This window comes from Ranitomeya variabilis, chromosome 5 (genome assembly GCF_051348905.1).
Source record: "Ranitomeya variabilis isolate aRanVar5 chromosome 5, aRanVar5.hap1, whole genome shotgun sequence".
Classification (NCBI taxonomy): domain Eukaryota; kingdom Metazoa; phylum Chordata; class Amphibia; order Anura; family Dendrobatidae; genus Ranitomeya; species Ranitomeya variabilis.
The window spans coordinates 555,016,845-555,035,441 of NC_135236.1; the positions used below are offsets into that span (position 1 = coordinate 555,016,845).

At 41.7% G+C, this 18,597-nt stretch overlaps 1 protein-coding gene across 2 annotated transcripts in view; it reads right to left on the reverse strand.

The window, feature by feature from the left end:
• Window positions 1-215: 215 nt before the first annotated feature.
• Window positions 216-18,597, reverse strand: part of DBN1 (drebrin 1) — a 114,654-nt gene continuing 96,272 nt past the window's right edge. Inside the window, exons 5-13 of one of the 2 annotated variants that reach the window (XM_077265922.1) lie at window positions 16,245-16,391; window positions 15,253-15,330; window positions 14,375-14,526; window positions 14,169-14,232; window positions 14,011-14,070; window positions 13,433-13,538; window positions 12,020-12,660; window positions 8,390-8,492; window positions 216-1,187 (exon numbers count right to left, since the gene is read on the reverse strand). In XM_077265922.1, the coding sequence (XP_077122037.1) occupies window positions 1,099-1,187; window positions 8,390-8,492; window positions 12,020-12,660; window positions 13,433-13,538; window positions 14,011-14,070; window positions 14,169-14,232; window positions 14,375-14,526; window positions 15,253-15,330; window positions 16,245-16,391 (1,440 nt within the window). In that variant the 3' untranslated portion in view covers window positions 216-1,098. Of the gene's footprint in view, window positions 1,188-8,389; window positions 8,493-12,019; window positions 12,661-13,432; window positions 13,539-14,010; window positions 14,095-14,168; window positions 14,233-14,374; window positions 14,527-15,252; window positions 15,331-16,244; window positions 16,392-18,597 lie in introns of both variants that reach the window. The other variant, XM_077265921.1, reaches the window with a different exon arrangement.

Sequence of the window (18,597 nt, forward strand, 5' to 3'; positions counted from 1 at the left end):
TGGCAACGGCTTATCTCCTGGAGAACAAAAGGATTGGGCATTCGAATTCAAACTTGTTGATCCATAATTCCTCCTCCTCATCGTCTGTCAGTGCAGAATTGGAAGGCGATCAAGCACAAGAGATGGTCAGCCGATTCCGAGGCATTTTTTACTTTATTTTTTAGATGAATCGAGGCCACAGTATCCACTCTACAAAATAACCACAGTAGTCCCGATTTGGATCCAGACTCCTTTATTAACACACGAGCACAGTCTGTACAGTGTTGTGCTTTCAGAACATTACTAAACATGAAAAAGAAAATGAAGCTTTGCTGTAGGTTATGAAATGAGAAGGCGCAATAAGTCAAAGAGGTGGTCAACAGAAAAAAAAGCATCTGTGTGCACAACTTCCCTCCCTCTTCACTAACCTACCAGCAGGAGCTTATGATCCAAGAACAAGGCATGGCACCCCCGCATCCAGGGAATAAATAGGAGCACAGAGCAAATGAATAATATGAAGGAAGGGGGGATGCTACAGTGGAAAATATGCCCCCCTGCCCTGTGGGATTGTGCAGGGGTATTAAGGGTTAATTATTGCCATAAGTTTCTATTTTGTCTCCTCAAAAAGCTGCAGGAACAAGTTACAAAGATAAAACTACAACAAGAAATCCTCTCTGCATCCTTCAGTCCGAATGCAAAAGGCAGTCGGCACGGGCTGGTCAAAAAAAAAAAATAAAGTCAGCTAATAACACTGAGGGCACCAGTGGCTAAGTTGCCACTCCTGGATCCGATGCACAAGTTCTGCTCAACCTATAGGGGTTCATAGCAATCCCCATAAATCGGGTCGAGTAAAGCAGGGAGATGCCAGAGGGTATGTCTGGCTCATTAGAATATATAGAAAAGAATAATTGAAAGGTGGAGAAGTAAAAGACAGCCTGGCTCCTGCTCCCCCTCCCCTAAATAGTGGCATTACAAGAGGGGAGAAGCAGTCAGGGTCTTACTAGCATGGCTCCAGCAAGAGCAGAAACCTCAGCCATTACTACAATACTTTGCTGTTAAACGGCTGTGTCACATATTTTAGTCACGTGTGTCAGCACTTGTAAAGTGGAGAATGGATTACTAAGCACTTTCACCAAAGCCGCCTCCTTCTTCATCTTCTTCCTCTTCTTCCATGACCGGGTCAGAGTCCCAACAGGTGATGTCAATCTCTGCAAAGAATAAGAACACGATCAATAAACACCATACATTTCATAACGCACAAGATTTACAAGGGATGAAAACCTTAAATCTTCCATTATTATCAGGGGGGGTATCACACTCTTCTTAAAGGGAATCTGTCACCCCAAAAATCGTATATGAGCTAAGGCCACCGGCATCAGGGGCTCCTCTACAGTATTATGTAATGCTGTAGATAAGCCCCCCATGTATCCTGAAAGGTAAGAAAAACAGGTTAGATTATACTCACCCAGGGGCGGTCCAGATCCGGTCCGATGGGCATCGCGGTCCGGGTCCGGCGCCTCCCATCTTCATACGATGACGTCCTCTTCTTGTCTTACTCCCGTGGCTCCGGCGCAGGCGTACTGATTTGCCCTGTTGAGGGCAGAGCAAAGTACTGCAGTGTGCAGGCGCCAGGAAAGGTCAGAGAGGCCCGGGACCGCGACGCCCATTGGACCAGACCGCAGCGGATCTGCCTCTGGGTGAGTATAATATAACCTGATTTTCTTACCTTTCAGGATACATCGGGGGCTTATCTACAGAATGCTGTAGATAAGCCCTTGATGCCGGTGGCCTTATCTCATATACGATTTTTGGGGTGACAGATTCCCTTTAAAAAAAATAACAAAGAACTATAGATTTTATCTGCATAGCAGTGGGTGGACCTTTTTACATTCCATCTGGTCATGCCCTCGGATTCTTCCCGTCTGGTCGGAGGTACTCATTTATGTAAGCACAATTTGAATTTCATAGGATTTTGTCTCAAATATGGGTAACACTCCTTTAAAGTGAATCTGTCAGCAGGTTTTGGCTATTTAATCGGAGCAGCATAATATAGGGCAAGTGAGCCTGACACCAACCATGTATCACTTAGTTTACTGGGTGTAGTAGTTGTGACACAGAGTTCTTAGAAGCAGAGCTGAGAAAATTGCCACGCCTACACCACAGCTTTCTGTGTACATTGTCTATTGCTAGTAAGCTGCTAATCACAAGAGGGGACTGCGTCAGACCAGGAGGCACAGGGGCACCTAGTCCAACAGTGATAATTCCCAGGTGATGAAACCTTCATTATAAGTAAACAACAGCACACAGCCAAAAAAGTGACATCATTGAAATCTGTATTCCAGCCTCCATTTCCTGCAGTATTCAGATTACACAGCAAAAATCTGCTGATAAATTGCTTTAAAAGTTTTTGTTAATTTCTACTTTTCTCTGCCAAGAAGTTGGTTATGACCTGCTATTCTAGAAATACTCAGAATAATTCTCATTGGAACATATGTATAGAGTAGCTGAATCCAAATGACTGAATCTTCTATTAACAGGAAATATGCTTATTAATAAGCCTACAACCTGCAGTAACCACCGATCGACCAAACCGCTGCACGACCAGCTCTATCCTCACCTACTGTATCCACACCCATCCCTTGTAGACTGTGAGCCCTCGCGGGCAGGGTCCTCTCTCCTCCTGTACCAGTTATGACTTGTATTTTTTAAGATTATTGTACTTGTTTTTATTATGTATACCCCTCCTCACAAGTAAAGCGCCATGGAATAAATGGCGCTATAATAATAAATAATAATATGGGAAAGTTTGGTATAGGTTGCTGGCAACATCTGTGACAGCTCTGTAAGAACTTTGTCGAATAAAATTATCATTAGTCCTTACGCGCGTCTTGTTTGGGGCGGTTCATGCATGATAAGATCATGGGAAAGGAAAGCACGGAGGCAGGTGTGTGGTGATATTTATGGGTGAGTGACTGGTTTGAGTGATCATTAGTTTAGGTTTCATGTGGTTGAGATTTCTAAATATCTTTAAAGGGCCACTGTCACCCCCTCCAGCCGTTATAAACTAAAAGAGCCACCTTGTGCAGCAGTAATGCTGCATTCTAACAAGGTGGCTCTTTTAGTTTTTGGTTCAAGTATTCCCAAAATAAAGCGTTTTGAAACTTATCCAAAATACCTGTCTTTAGCCAGGGAGGCGGGTCCTCACTCCCCAGCTTGAACCGCTACTCTGCCGTCACTCAAATCTTCAGGGGCTTTCGGCGCCGCCCCCTCCGTGCTTTTTTCGCTTCAAAACCGGCGCCTGTGCGGTGTTTAAGCTCTGGCCGTCTGACGTCCCAGCCAGGCTTGCAGACTGCGCCTGTGCGGGCATTGCGGCCACCCACCTTGGGAATCCCCGCCCCGCAGTGTGTTATGCATTATGCACAGTGCGGGGCTAGGATTCCTGGGCATGCGCACTGCGTGTGCCAGCCTGTCACCCAGGTCCCCCGCCTTACAGCGTCTGTATACTGTACTGTACACTGTACTGTGTACTGTATGAGGAGGCACGATCAGCTGAATACAGTATACAGACGCGGTAAGGGAGGGGGCGGCGCCGAAAGCCCCTGAAGATTGGAGTGACGGCAGAGTAGCGGTTCAAGCTGGGGAGTGAGGACCCGCCTCCCTGGCTAAAGACAGGTATTTTGGATAAGTTTCAAAACGCTTTATTTTGGGAATACTTGAACCAAAAACTAAAAGAGCCACTTTGTTAGAATGCAGCATTACTGCTGCACAAGGTGGCTCTTTTAGTTTATAACGGCTGGAGGGGGTGACAGTGGCCCTTTAAATACCTTGTCTTCAAGGGTCTAGTATCGATCTCTGAAATGTTACAATGGCCCTCAATAAAAAGGTTAAATATATTGTGTCTTATTCGTGTATTTTTCATGTATAACAATTTCAAAACACGTGTGACCTGTTTAATACTGGCTGTTTGTGTATTAAAATTTACAAATAAAGTTAAAATTGTACATTTTATGAAGAAATGTTAAAAAGTAATGTTTTAAAAAAATTGTTTTAAAGCATTTTTGTTACTAGATTTGTCAATAAAAACTGCACACATTATTATAGAGAGTTTATAGATCAAAGGAGACCTACGTAATTTGAAAATCCATGGCAGAGGAGCTGCACAATCCGCATATTAAAATCAGCTCTAAATAATGAACAATTTAATATCAATATAATTACCATATATACTCGAGAATAAGCCGACCTGAGTATAAGCCGAGGCACCCAATCCTACCACAAAAAAAATGGGAAAACTTACTGACTCAAGTATAAGCTGGGTATACATTGGCCCTCATCCCTATCCTGGTCTGCATGGGCCCTCATTGTTGTTGTTATTATTTATATAGCACCATTGATTCCATGGTGCTGTACATGAGAAGGGGTTACATACATATTACAGACATCACTTACAGTAAGCAAACTAACCATGACAGACTGATACAGAGGGGCGAGGACCTTGCGGGCTTACATTCTACAGGATGGTGGGGAAGGAGACAGTAGGTTGGAGGGTTGCAGCAGCTCTGGTGGTGGTGAGGAGGCAGTGGGGACATTGCAGGCTGTAGGCTTTCTTGAAGAGATGGGTTTTCAGGTTTTGTCTGAAGGATCAGAATGTGGTTGATAGTCGGACAAGTCGGGGCACAGAATTCCAGAGGATAATAATAATAATAATAATTTTATTTATATAGCGCCAACATATTCCGCAGCGCTTTACAACTTATAGAGGGGACTTGTACAGACAATAGACATTACAGCATAACAGAAATCACAGTTCAAAACAGATACCAGGAGGAATGAGGGCCCTGCTCGCAAGCTTACAACCTATGAGGAAAAGGGGGAGACACGAGAGGTGGATGGTAACAATTGCTTTAGTTATTTGGACCAGCCATAGTGTAAGGCTCGGGTGTTCATGTAAAGCTGCATGAACCAGTTAACTGCCTAAGTATGTAGCAGTACAGACATATAGTGCTATTAACTGCATAAAGTGTATGAGAACATGATGCGAGGAACCTGATTATGTTGGTTTTTTTTTTGCTTTTTTTTTTAATTGGGGGATGGATGGGGGATATTCGGGAGAAGTTTTGGCGGTGGTTGGGTGAGAAGCAAATAAGTGTGGAGGAGAGAAGGAGGTCTTGGGAGGACCTGATATTATGTGAGGGAAGATATCAGGAGATTAGGTTAGAGATATATGGAGGAGACAGGTTATGGATGGGTTTGTACGTCATTATTAGTAATTTGAACTTGATACGCTAAGGTCTGCGTGGCCCCTCAATCCCATTCCTGGTCAGAATGGCCCCTCATCCCCAACCTGGTCAGAATGGCTCCTCATACCTATCCTTGTATGCAAGGCCTCATAAAAAAAAAACATTTAAATGAAAAAAAAAACACATCCTACTTACCGTATATACTCGAGTATAAGCCGACCCCCCTAATTTTGCCACAAAAAACTGGGAAAACTTAATGACTCGAGTATAAGCCTAGGGTGGGAAATGCAGCAGCTACCGGTAAATGTCAAAAGTAAAAATAGATACCAATAAAAGTAAAATTAATTGAGACATCAGTAGGTTAAGTGTTTTTGAATATCCATATTGAGTCAGGAGCCCCATATAATGCTCCATAAAGTTTATGATGGCCCCATAAGATGCTCCATATTAAAATATGCCCCATATAATCCTGCATAAAGGTTAATAATAAGATGCTCCATAGACACATTTGCCCAATATAATGCTGCACAAATGTTGATTATGGCCCCATAAGATGCTCCATAAAGATATTTGCCCCATATAGTGCTACACAAACGTTATGGCCCCATAAGATGCTCCATACAGACACTTGCCCCATATAGTGCTGCACAAACGTGGATTATGGCCCCATACAGACACTTGCCCCATATAGTGCTGCACAAACGTGGATTATGGCCCCATACAGACACTTGCCCCATATAGTGCTGCACAAACGTTGATTATGGCCCCATACAGACACTTGCCCCATATAGTGCTGCACAAACGTGGATTATGGCCCCATACAGACACTTGCCCCATATAGTGCTGCACAAACGTGGATTATGGCCCCATACAGACACTTGCCCCATATAGTGCTGCACAAACGTTGATTATGGCCCCATACAGACACTTGCCCCATATAGTGCTGCACAAACGTTGATTATGGCCCCATACAGACACTTGCCCCATATAGTGCAGCACAAATGTTATGGCCCCATAAGATGCTCCATACAGACACTTGCCCAATTTGCTGTTGCAAAAAAAATCACATACTCACCTCTCCGTCGCTCAGGCCCCCGGCACTTTCAATATTCACCTGACTTCGTTCCGGCGCCACTCCATCTTCAGCGTCTTCTGCACTGTCGTTCAGGCAGAAGGCGTGCACTAACATTTCACCGCTCCCTCTGACCTGAACGTCACAGCAGAAGACGGAGCGGCGCCGGAACGAGGAGCAGGTCCCTGGCTTCCCCGGTGCCCCAGCTTCTTCCTGTACTGAGCGGTCAGCGTTACCGCTCATTACAGTAATGAATATGCGGCTCCACCCCTATCGGTACCATGTGACCGCTCAGTACAGGAAGAAGCTGCCGGGGGAGCCAGGGACCTGCAGGGACCGCGTCAGGAGCAGCTGAGTATAATTAGACAGCCCCCGCTCCCCCTCCCCTGCCGACCCCTGGGTATGACTCGAGTATAAGCCAAAAAAATGGGCTGAAAATCTCGGCTTATACTCGAGTATATACGGTACCTTCCTGCGCTCCCTGACAGCATCTTGTTCCAGTGCAAGCAACTAATTTATGCTTGTAAGCAGCGCATGGCAGTGACATCATGTGCTGCTTTCAAGGAAAGCATGGCTGCCGGAATACTCGCTGCTCTCCACGCCGGGACTCTGTGCATGGAGGGCAGTGAGTATTCATTACCATTTAGTAACACACGCAGTGTCAGCCTCAGTGTGATCACAGTACCCGCTACTTAAGAGAAATTAATATTCACTTTTCTCCACGCCCATGGGAGTGGAAAAAAGTGAATATTCATAACTCTTGAGTAGCGGGCACATGTGACCGCCCGGCAGCTGCAGGAAGCCAGCAGCTGTGGCTGACATTATGCAAGCTATTACACAGAAATTAATATTCACTGGCAGCGAAGTGAATATTCATTTCCCTATAGCAGCGGTCACAGGCTTTAGCCGCAGTGGCTGGCTCCTGCCTCCTGTGACCCGCTGCTCCGCCACCATCTTCTGGACCCTCACTAGAGTAAAAGCCGAGGGGGGTGTTTTCAGCACAAAAAAAAGTGCTGAAAAACTCTGCTTATACTAGAATATATACAGTAATTGGGAAAATTTTTAAAAAATAGGATTATACAGCTGGAATGGATTTTCAAAATAAATACACCAGGCTCATCAGATCTCAGATTTAATTACTAAAGTGTGCATTTTGTATTGAGATCTAGTCGTAGACCCCATTTAAAAGGAGTTTTCCAGTTTTAAAAATTAAGGCCCCCCATTGTTTCCAATGAAGTAAATATATATTTAGTTATTAAATCGTATATAATTGTAATCATAATAAAAAAAGAGAGAAACAAGAAAATCAGATGGTACTCGCCCTCCTCCACCAAAAGCAGTTGCTCCCCGCCGCTGCTCTGATCTTAGTGTTTTGGCTGCCAAGGTGATGTCTTGTCAACTGCTCACAACAAGGCTGCAGTCAATCAAGCGAAAAGGCTGAGCTCAGCGATTGGCTGCAGCGGCAATGTGAGCCATCAACATGACATCACCACTGCAGTCAACACACGGACCAAAGCAGAAGTGGAAAATCAGCACTGGATAGGGAGAACACGAGTACTATTTGGTATTGTTATTTTAGATTACAGGGAACATTTGGTGTCCACTTTTCTAAAAGTAGAAAAAAAACCTTTAATATTTATCCCAAAAGTTATTGCTTGGATTTGCAAAATCCTACACCCACAGAATCTGTAGTTTGTTCTCCAAGAAGTTTGGAACAACCTTCATGCAGAGGTCCTTCATAGGGTGGCCACACCAAATATTGAATTGCTTAATTGATCTCTTTTTTGTTAATAGATGAGAAGAAGCTAACTTATATTTGTGCAAGCATTCTTTGCAGCATTTTCTCCACAACTAATGGAGGTTTACAATGTCATTTCCTACACCTCTAGGCACTGGCAGACAGACCGAAAAGGGCCCCTGTGCAAGAACAATATACAGGCCCTTTGAAGCCCAAGGGGTTACCTCTTGAGCCCCTGTGCAGCTGCACAGGTTGCATCATTGATATGTCCATCCCTGCCTCCAGGAGGAACTACTGTAAACTTGGGATTTTATTTAATTTTATTTTTTTATTTCCAAAGCCTGAGGACAGGAAAATTACCTGGTGGCTTGTTGTAGAACACTGGAGGTGGCGCTTTAGCAGACATGTCATCGTTCTGGGCAAAATCTTCATCCTGTGACTGGCTAAAGTAGCCTTCACTTGCCTGGAAAGCGCAAAGTCAAGAAATGTATTAGACAACTATGTAATCACAACAGAAAAAGCATCCCCGAAATTTTATATGAAGGTTGTGGAATAGACTTGTAGCCTACAGCTATAAGTCCCAGTGTTATCGTTGACTGTTTGCCAACTGCTAGTGTGCACATAGCCCAAGCCGCTGACTAGCCACAACTCAGATTCCAAAAGATTGAAAAAAAAAAATTATATATAAAATCCTTGATTGAAAATTTAAAGTAATGGCCTCTCATCACTAAAAAATTACTTCACATTTTTCAACATATAATGGACAATAATAATTTTATTAAAAAAAGGTTGTTTTTTAACACCTTTTAATAGTGGATTTTGGAAGGTTTGATTCAATATGAATAACAAATCCTTCCAATAGGGTGAACAATCATAAATTAAACAAAAATAAAAATAAGAAAAGTGTATAATTTTATTGATACATGTGAATTAAAAGCACTTAAGAAATAGGGGATGAGGAAGGGTGCCATACACACATGACCTATGGCATGTCTGCCTTTTTGATAAGTGTTGTGGGTCTCTTATCTTACCATTTACCTATCCGTTTGACAATTATTTGTATTTTTAATGACCCTGTTACCATATTTATAAACAGACCTATAAACTTAACTCTGGGAATATAATACTGCTATTTACATTATACCCACACTCTATACATTTTATTGTGAATTTTCAGTGTGTATGGCCCACCTTCCCCATCCCTTATTTAAGGGTTTTTAATTCATATATGTCAATAAAATGATATTCTTTATTTTTTTTTTATTTATTGTTATTCACGCTATTGGTATGATTTCTAGTATTCATATATTATAGTGCATATACACATATGTAATGTTTTATGACTCACATGTAGGGTGTATCGATTTGTATAAGAGTAGTAACTGATACACAGGAGCGCATACATACAGTATATAGCTCATATGCTGCAGTACACTATGAGACCCATAGGGATTACACTGTTCTTAGAAGATTTCACTGTGGCATCTGCTGACTACCTTATGACTGAAGAGAGACTAAGGCTGGCCATACACATCAGATGACTGTCAGCTGAATGCTTCAACTGATCATTCAGCCGACATTCCCATAAACAGGAGAACTCGCTCAGCTGAAAGTTCCTGTGTTGTCTATGAGAAGCTGCTGACTGACATGATGGCTAGAGGCTTATCTCAGGGAGGACAGCACGATTGGGTGTCCGAAATTGGACATGCGCGATTGACTATTTTTTTCATTTTATCATTATTTAAGCCTGGTGAGCACAGACCAACGCTAGACCTGAAGTGCAATGTAAATTGGAAAAGTAAGCATAGTTTGGTCTCTTATGGTCCATTTTTGACACGGGTTAATAAGCGTCTGTAAAATGCTGGTTCCCAACAACCAGCTATCAGACGGTCTAAACAGACAGGCAAACACCCGGTGAACGATCACAAGGCTTTGTATGGCAGATGTGATGATTTTTAAGTCGGCTTAAAAAAAAATTGTTAAATTGGCAGCAAATTGCCTGACAAACATGGTATGTGCCGCTGATAAAATGATAGTCAATTTGCACAGAAAGATCTTAATAATCATTCTGTTTAGACAGAACATTGGTCAGCTTATATAAACAGGCCAGTAAACAATAGCTGATTGCCGATCAATAGGTCTAAACAGACTAAGGCCCCAATTCACTTAAAAAAAAAAATTTGACACCAAAAAATTGGTATAAAAACTTTGAAAGAAAAAGTCACAACAATTTTGGCAAAACTCTGCGGCTTTTGCAGTCTTCATACAAGTTTGAAGCCACAGCTTGTCTCATTCATGATGCCACAGCTTGTCTAATTCTATACATCAGAAATCTCACTCCGGGAACCTCACTGGGGTAAGATTTCTGGCATGGTACACGGAGGCAACCATCATTTGTCAGACACTCCAGATTCATGAAGAAGCGAGCACATGTTCATGAATCAGGAGCACTCCACCACACTCCCTCATCAAGACCAGTGAAAAAACTCGGCGTCTTGATGACTTGAGACAAAAGTGTATTTGTATTGTCAATGGGAATATACACGCAAGCTACTGCCAGACACGTGAGAATAGCTTATCTGTAACAAAAAGAAAAATGGTGAATGCTCATTAATTGAACAGCATAAAGTATTGATAAGATAAGGTAATAAGCTTTACCTGAATATCCTGAAGACGACAAAAAAAAACACCACAACAAGCCAAAAGAATAACCAAAACTGTTCAGACATAAAGCTAAGCCTAGGTTCCCACATATACAGTCCTCTCTGCTGTGCACTCAGCCAGGGGTTCAATTGAAATTCCCAAGAAAAATAATTCCTTTGCAAACCCCAACAGGGCCTTGATGGAGCCATTGACTATTATGAGGTTATCTGACACTTTGATCACTGAGCCCTCCATCCTGACAGTTCTCACCTTTTCAGATGCCATCTGCCTTCAAATAGTTAAAGAGGATCTTTTACCAACCGCTGCACGATCAGCTCTATCCTCACCTACTGTATTCTCACCCATCCCTTGTAGATTGTGAGCCTTCGCGGGCAGGGTCCTCACTCCTCCTGTACCAGTTATGACTTGTATTGTTTAAGATTATTGTACTTGTTTTTATTATGTATACCCCTCCTCACTTGTAAAGCACCATGGAATAAATGGCGCTATAACAATAAATAATAATAATAATACCAATTTTTTCATGTGGAGCTTGACATAAGATTTAAAAGTGGCTGCAGAACAGAATAAAAAAAAGGCTTTTTTTGCCTCTCCGTTGCAGAGATAAGTATTGGCAATCACAGTATTCAGCACCTCTTTCATTGCAAATGTCTCTACAATGAAGAGGCTAAATAAAAGTAAAAAAAACGTGTTATTCTGCTTTGTAGCCACTATTAAATCCTGTGTCAAGTTCATCCTGGAAAATCTGGTGAAAGGTCCTCTTGGGCACATCATGGCGAAGTCAAACACTTGGACCCAGATTCAACAAAATTTGCATTTAGCACACCGGTTTTGAAGAAAGAGGCGCTGTAAAAAGATATGCCAAATTCATTATGAGGCATACGCCTCTTGATGAATTTGTTGCCTCTTCCACCTGTCATGTATCAGGGTAAGAGATGTACTCCAATTACTAATTCTAGTAGCCTTCTTTGACGATTATCATAATTTGTGTTACTTTTGAGACATAAATTATGATAACATTGTCTTCCGTGTTTGACCATGCATCATCCACAGAAAGCTCCACCCACTTGGAAGTTGCAAAAATTTTTCCAAACTAATTTTGAGACATTTCAAATAGTTTTACGACAGAATTCTGAAGCAAACTGATTCGACAATCGGGGCCAAGGTTCAAATTTACCATGTGACAATGTTGCAAGTCTGCTATAAACTGTATGAAATATAAAAAAGCAAAGCTGTGCCTGGGTCATTAACAGGGGAAAATTATCTGTTAAGGAAGAGAAATGGCAATATTTTATTCTAACATTCATATTAAAATTTGAGGCACACCTGAGTTCCTTCTCTTTGGGAGGTCTCCCCGTTTGTGAGAAGAGAGTCTGTAAGCTCTGGCTGATGACAAGAAGCTTCTTGCAGTGCATGCTGATAGCTCAAAGTCATCTGATGAGGACCCTCAATATGAATGATACTTTGGGGATCCTCCTCTGCCTCCATATCACAGAATGTAGGAGGTGGTTGTGGTAGCTCCTCAAAGTTCAGAAGGTTATCCTCAAGGACAGGAGGGCATGCCTCAGTTTCCACAAGAGGTTTTTGCTCTGTTTGGATGTCCTCATGGGATGTCATCATATTGCCATCTGTCCAGGTGGATTCCTGAGGCTCATCATTCTGCCAGAGATCAAGAAGACTAGGAGCTTCTTGTGTCGGGGGAGGAGGAGCGTCTGACATCAAGTCAACCTCTCCCAGCTCCATAACAGCTGCTTCTTCACTCCCGGTCAATTGTGGAGCAGCTGGGAATCCAATATCTTCATCTCTTGTCTCCATAAAAACATCTTCGGTGAGCCCTTGTGGCTCCCATGCACCATCCTGGACAGTTTGCTCAGAACTCAGGGCTTTGTTCCACTCTTCACCTAAGCTATTACGACGTTCTTTCTCAGGAGTACGAGGTGGTCCTGCTTCTGAGGAACTTCTAACTGCTGCAAGTAAGTGAAGAAAAACAAATCAATGAAGGAAAAAAACAGAATTATTATTTTGACAATGTGAATGTCCTGACAAACACCAAGGAGATAAAAATTTCTTTCAAACGAGACATCAAGTCAAGATGAGCCAACATGTGGAGGAGCCACCACTTGTAATCCTTATGGACTAAAACAGAGTTGAAAACAGCTCTAAACATGGAGAAATACAAGGCACGGTGGTTCAGTGGTTAGCATTATTGCTTTGCAGCGCTGGGGTCCTGGGTTCAAATCCCACCAAAAACAACATCTGCAAGGAGTTTGTATGTTTTCCCCATGTTTAAGTGGGATCCCTCCAGGTACTTCTGTTTCCTCCCACATTCCAAAGACTTACTGATAGGGAATTTAGATTGTTGAGACCCAATGGGGACAGCGCTGATGATGTCTGTAAAGTGCTGCAGAATATGTATGTGCTATTTAAACAAAGCAAATCACGGATTTCAGTCAATCCTTTATTATTTGTTTAGAGTATATAGGCCTGTGGTCTCCAAAAAGTGGCTAGGGAGCCACATGTGGCTCAAGAACCAGCGTGTGACTTCCCCTATTAGCCTGAAGGCAAAATGAATTGGCTACAATGTGACATCCACAGCAACACTATTAGAGACATACCCTAATGCCACACTGGCACAGTTAAGAACCTCAGCCATAGGCATAAACATGGTGACAAGAGTTTGCTGCAGAAAGGGAGCCAAGAAGATGCTTATTCTAGCTAGCCCTTTTTGTCCAGACATACCAGTCCGAGGAGTTAACAAAGAAACATTAACATCTGTAGCCTTCTCCTGTTGCTTGAAAAATTCCCTGGGGTTTTCTGTACGCTGGGCAATTATGGCAGCAGCTTCCTGTAAAAATAGAACAGAATAAACCTTAACCTTTGTATTATTTTATGGAACTTTAACATATACAAAAGGGTCAAATCTGTTAAGAAAATGAACTAAACATTGGGAAAAATGCTACAGAAAAGTGTTAGGGAAAGCTGTCAGTAGTGGAAGGCCTTTTTCCCAACAGGTACAAGATGCCATGTAAATTTGGTCTTCATAACAAATGCCATTATCACGAATGATAAAAAAAAAAAAAATATTCAAAGGGGGCAGTCTGGCTGAAAAAATACAATGCTGTGACCCCAGAAGGTCCTATAAGAATACTTATGGGGAACTCTCAACATCTTGTCACAATGACAAAAGAGTTCTTCACCCCTGAATAAGTATTTGCTTGTTGTATTGGATCAGTAAGCTTCTTTTAACAGATAAGTAACATTTTTATCTGCACCAGATACAATAGTGGCATATGTTGAAGAAAAACAAACAAACACACCTCCACTTCACTTTCTGTCCTTTTTAGTTCTGCTGCCTCGTCATCCTCTCTCTGGTCCATCTGGCAGGGTATAAACAGACAGTTCTATTAACAATAATCAAGCACTGCCGGCTACATATAGGGGGCAGAAAAGGTCTGTGTACTTGAAACTAACTCACAAATATGGAGTTGCTTTGTAATCTTTTCTTTGTCTCTTCTTCCTCTTCATTTTGCAGTTTCCTCCTGCCATGGAAAAAGGGCAAATTATGCTGATCTCACATGTGTATATTTTTAAGTCTAACAAGGTATAATTGTTTTTTAATTTATTTTTGTAAAGACTTGTTTTTAAACTAATGCAATGACTTGTCTAGAAGGAAGCTGGTACCTGTGTTCCTCTATTTGCTGTTCTCTTTCCTGGTAACGTTTCTCACGCTCCTCTTGCTCTTTTCGTTCTTGTTCCATGCGTTCTTGCTCAAAGCGCAATCTTTCCTCTATAGCCTTCTGCCTCTCTTCCTGCTTCCTTTCCTCCTCTTCTCTCTGACAAGAACATATCACTGGTCATTGGGTAACCAATACTTTCATGAAAAAGATGGCAAAGCATTCACCCGGAAGGAAAGGGGCGCCTCTTAATGAGTAAATATGTGGCCATTACATGGACAGGGAGTCAACACTAGATTAGTATAAATACCATAAAGACAAGGGAGGGGGGAAATGCAGAGAGCAACCATTACATTTATGGTGGAAACTTACTCTGTACAGCACACGTTCAAAAACCAAGAATTTTAGTGGCAAAACCCACAACAGCCGAGATGCAGAAATAATTTGGTGCCTTTATGAAAATATGGTGAAAGTGTAAACAGCCTGTAGTAACGACATGTCATGGAATGCTTGCGACCATGCCAAAACAGAAGGAAATTGAGGCAGATGTGAAGGTTAGTTTTGATGATAGAAATCGTCTTTAATGCCTATCCAATGGATAGATTATTAAGCATTAGATCATTGGTTGTCCCAATGCTGGGACCCCTGCTAGTCACGAGAATGTGATTCTGTGTGCCACATTAGTATAAAGCATGTATGCTGCCACTACTATCAATGTCTATAGAGCAGATGCCGAAGAAGCTCAGTCATTTTGGGTTCCTATGGTGGACATGGGAATCAGTGTTCTCATGTCTATTGGGATAGGGGATACACTTTGATTATTTGAAAACCCCAATAAAGTACAAGGTGTGTTTGGCGTGGGACATGGGGGAGAAGGAGGTTTACTTTTGCTTGCTCCCAGAACTGTTCCCTGTTGAGACGTTTCATTTCCACTGCTGCGTCTGTCTTTTGATAGTTGGTTCCCTGTGAAGCACACACACAAAAAAAATCTCATAATGAGGAGTACCTGCATTTATCAAATTGCAAAGAGGGACTGTTGAAACGTTGACTATATTTAGCTATAAACACTACCGCATCTGCGGTATAGCATATTGCCAAGTATTTATCCAGTGCACGTTACAATTAGGTGATGTAAATTTATCAAGCTTAAATTTTATCACATAAGTTTCCCATAGGTATAAAATGTTAAAGGGGTTTTCCCATCCCTAAGATCCTATACCAATGTGTAGTCTGTGTAATAATAATAATATCTGAAAATACCTCCAATTAGAAATTTAGTAGAGTTCTTCTGATTCGCTATGTCGCTTACCCCATGGGCATTGCATGAGCTTAGGTATCCATGGTTACAATTAATAACAACTAATTGTCACAATATGAGTGGTCGTAACCATGGATACCCAAGCTCCTGCAATGCCCTGCACATGAGGTAAGCACCATATCGAATTAGAAGAACTACTCAATTTCTAATTGGAGGGATTTTCTATTTTTATAGCACCTACTACATATTGGATAGTATCTTGCAGATACGAATACCCCTTTCAGCCATTTAATTAACGAAAAATTACGGTAAGTGAAAAATTTATGCTATTTAAATCAACCAAATATACTAGATTTCCCCATATACTAGTATTTTTTCACCATGCTACATTACTTGCATCATGAGCAATATAGTGCTCTTGAAAATGCCCCACACGTACATTTCTTGGATGCTGCAAGTGTTATATTTACCGCTAAAAATCTGTAAAAATCCAGTGGTGATCTAATAATATGTCTAACTAATGGGAGCAGATTATTAACTCATAGTATTGTAAACAGGATTTAGAATTTGTTCACAATTGCCAGTTTTAGCTTTTATACTCAACACAGTGGCCACTTACCACAGGATCCGTGCTTCCTTCATCTCGGAGTTGCAGTCGTTGCAGGACTGGACTTGCCAGCCGCCCAGAACCATTGGAGAGACGCTGATTTATGGCCAAAGGATCTATGTCATCTACGCTGCTTGCGTTCACTATAACATCCACACCCTTTATAACAAGGAATTAAAATGACAATGAATACAAACATCCGAGCCATAAAAGGTTGATAAATTATGGTGAGGTCTTCCCTAGTACTTTAAAGGCCCCCATACACATTAATATCAGCCAAACCATAAAATGTGTATGGGACCTCCTGACTGCCCTCAGACAGATGATGTACAAGAAGAGGATCAAGAAAGTCAGACTTCTGATGGATGATCCTTGTGTTTTCCAAGAGAAGTCGCTGCCAAAAGGAGTCTGGCAGCAACTCTCTCAGGCAAGACAAGAGCACTTGGCAAAGGCAAGAATTCCTTTATTTGGGGGAGTCCGGAGAGCGAGCGGTGGGCCGAAAATCAGCCAACAGTCATCTATTGTGTATGGCAGGCTTAAGTGTTGGATCAAAGAACAAGCGGCATACAATAAAGTACATGCACACACAGTTAAATACATACTGGTATTCTGAGTAAAGACCCAACATAAAATATACAAATGCACACCATGTCTGCCCCACTATTCTCCCCAGAGTAGACTCAAACGAGTTGAAGACAATTAAAAAGAACTGAAATAACTGCAGTGCAGGGCAGGCCTTCCACTTCAAGCCATGCTTTGTAAAAGTCCACACTGAATATGTACCATATTTTGTACTTTATCTTGTTTTCATGTTCCTTGTCTTCATTTTTCTCATTTAAAAAAAAAATAAAAAATGATAAAATCACATTTGAATATAAAAATAAGAAATCACTGGCATAGAACTGTTGTATCGGCAGGAAGATACTTATGGTAATTAAAATAGAGCCCTTGATGACCATGACCTAGATTTTACATATGGGACTTCAACTGTGTACAAAATCTATTCTCCCTTCCTATAAATTTATAATAAGGACCAGAGACATTTATACACAGCTGTCTATTCCATTAACATCAGAAAGGATCAGAGTCATAAGATAGATATTTACTCCTATCTGCCAGTCTCCTGTCACACTGAAGGTGCACCTCAATAGAAAAGAAATAAAATAAATCACAGTGCTTAAAGGGAATCAGTCAACAGGATCTTGCCACATCTGAGAGCAGCATGATGCAGAGACCCTGATTCCATGTCTCACTTGAGCTGCAAGCTTTAGTTTTGATAAAAATCACTGTTCTATCAACAAAGGAAACCTACTGTGATGTACTCCTTCATATTCATGAGCTCTGTATAACCCCGATTTCACCACTGATTGGCAGTTTTCTGTGTATCCCATGCATAGGCAGAAAACTGCCAATCAATGGTAAGGTAGGGTTATACAGAGCTCAGAATCCAGAGGGCCAGTAGAACTTCTTAATCAAACATGCAACAACCATCAAAGTAAGTGAGCAAAGTATTGTAATGTGCATGAGCGGGAAAAGGCCAGAGCGGCGACGCACGTTCAGTACAATGCTTTGCTCTGCAGTCAGCAGGGCAAAGAGAGATATGCCTATGCAGGAGCTTGATGGAAAACACTGCGTGAATGATGTAGGACGCATCATCCACACGATGCAAGGAAGGAGGATGGTGATCGCAAGAACAGAGGTGGTGCTGGGTCAAGACTAGAGACACCCATCAGACAGAACCATGGTGTAGGTGAGTATAATAAAAGCTATTTTTTTCTGGCCTTGCAGAGAGAATTTGGGGACATATATACTGTATTCTAGAATTCTGTATATGAGGGCTTACAGGTACTGGCCATAATTTATATGAGGAAAACATGGTGACAGGTTCCCCTTAAAGCTCCACATATACAGTATCTATGAAGCATACAGCAGAGCTGCAGCCAGGTCATGGTTGCTCTGTCTACAAGCGATTACCCGTGCCTCAAACCGTGTACAGAACAGGACACACACAGCACGTAATTCCTAATTTCTGTAAAACATTCAGAGTGCTTCAGCTGTATCCATCTAGTTATTGCTCTCCCACTCCTTGGGAAAGCTTGGGTGAAACGTCGTCGGAGAAGGAGCTCTTATTTTTGGTAGGTCCAGCTACGTTTGTGATCTACCTTTATGCACATCACTATTTTTCATAGGTGTATATATAGCTTTTTCCTACACTTTAATTCATATAGGTTTTCATTATTGTACATTTTCTACACTATACATATGCCTTGGGTCATACCCTTTCCTTACATTTATATAGTGTTTCTCTATGCAAAGTTTACCACAATACCATGCTGTTGACCTGCCTCATGGTGTTGCCTCGTAT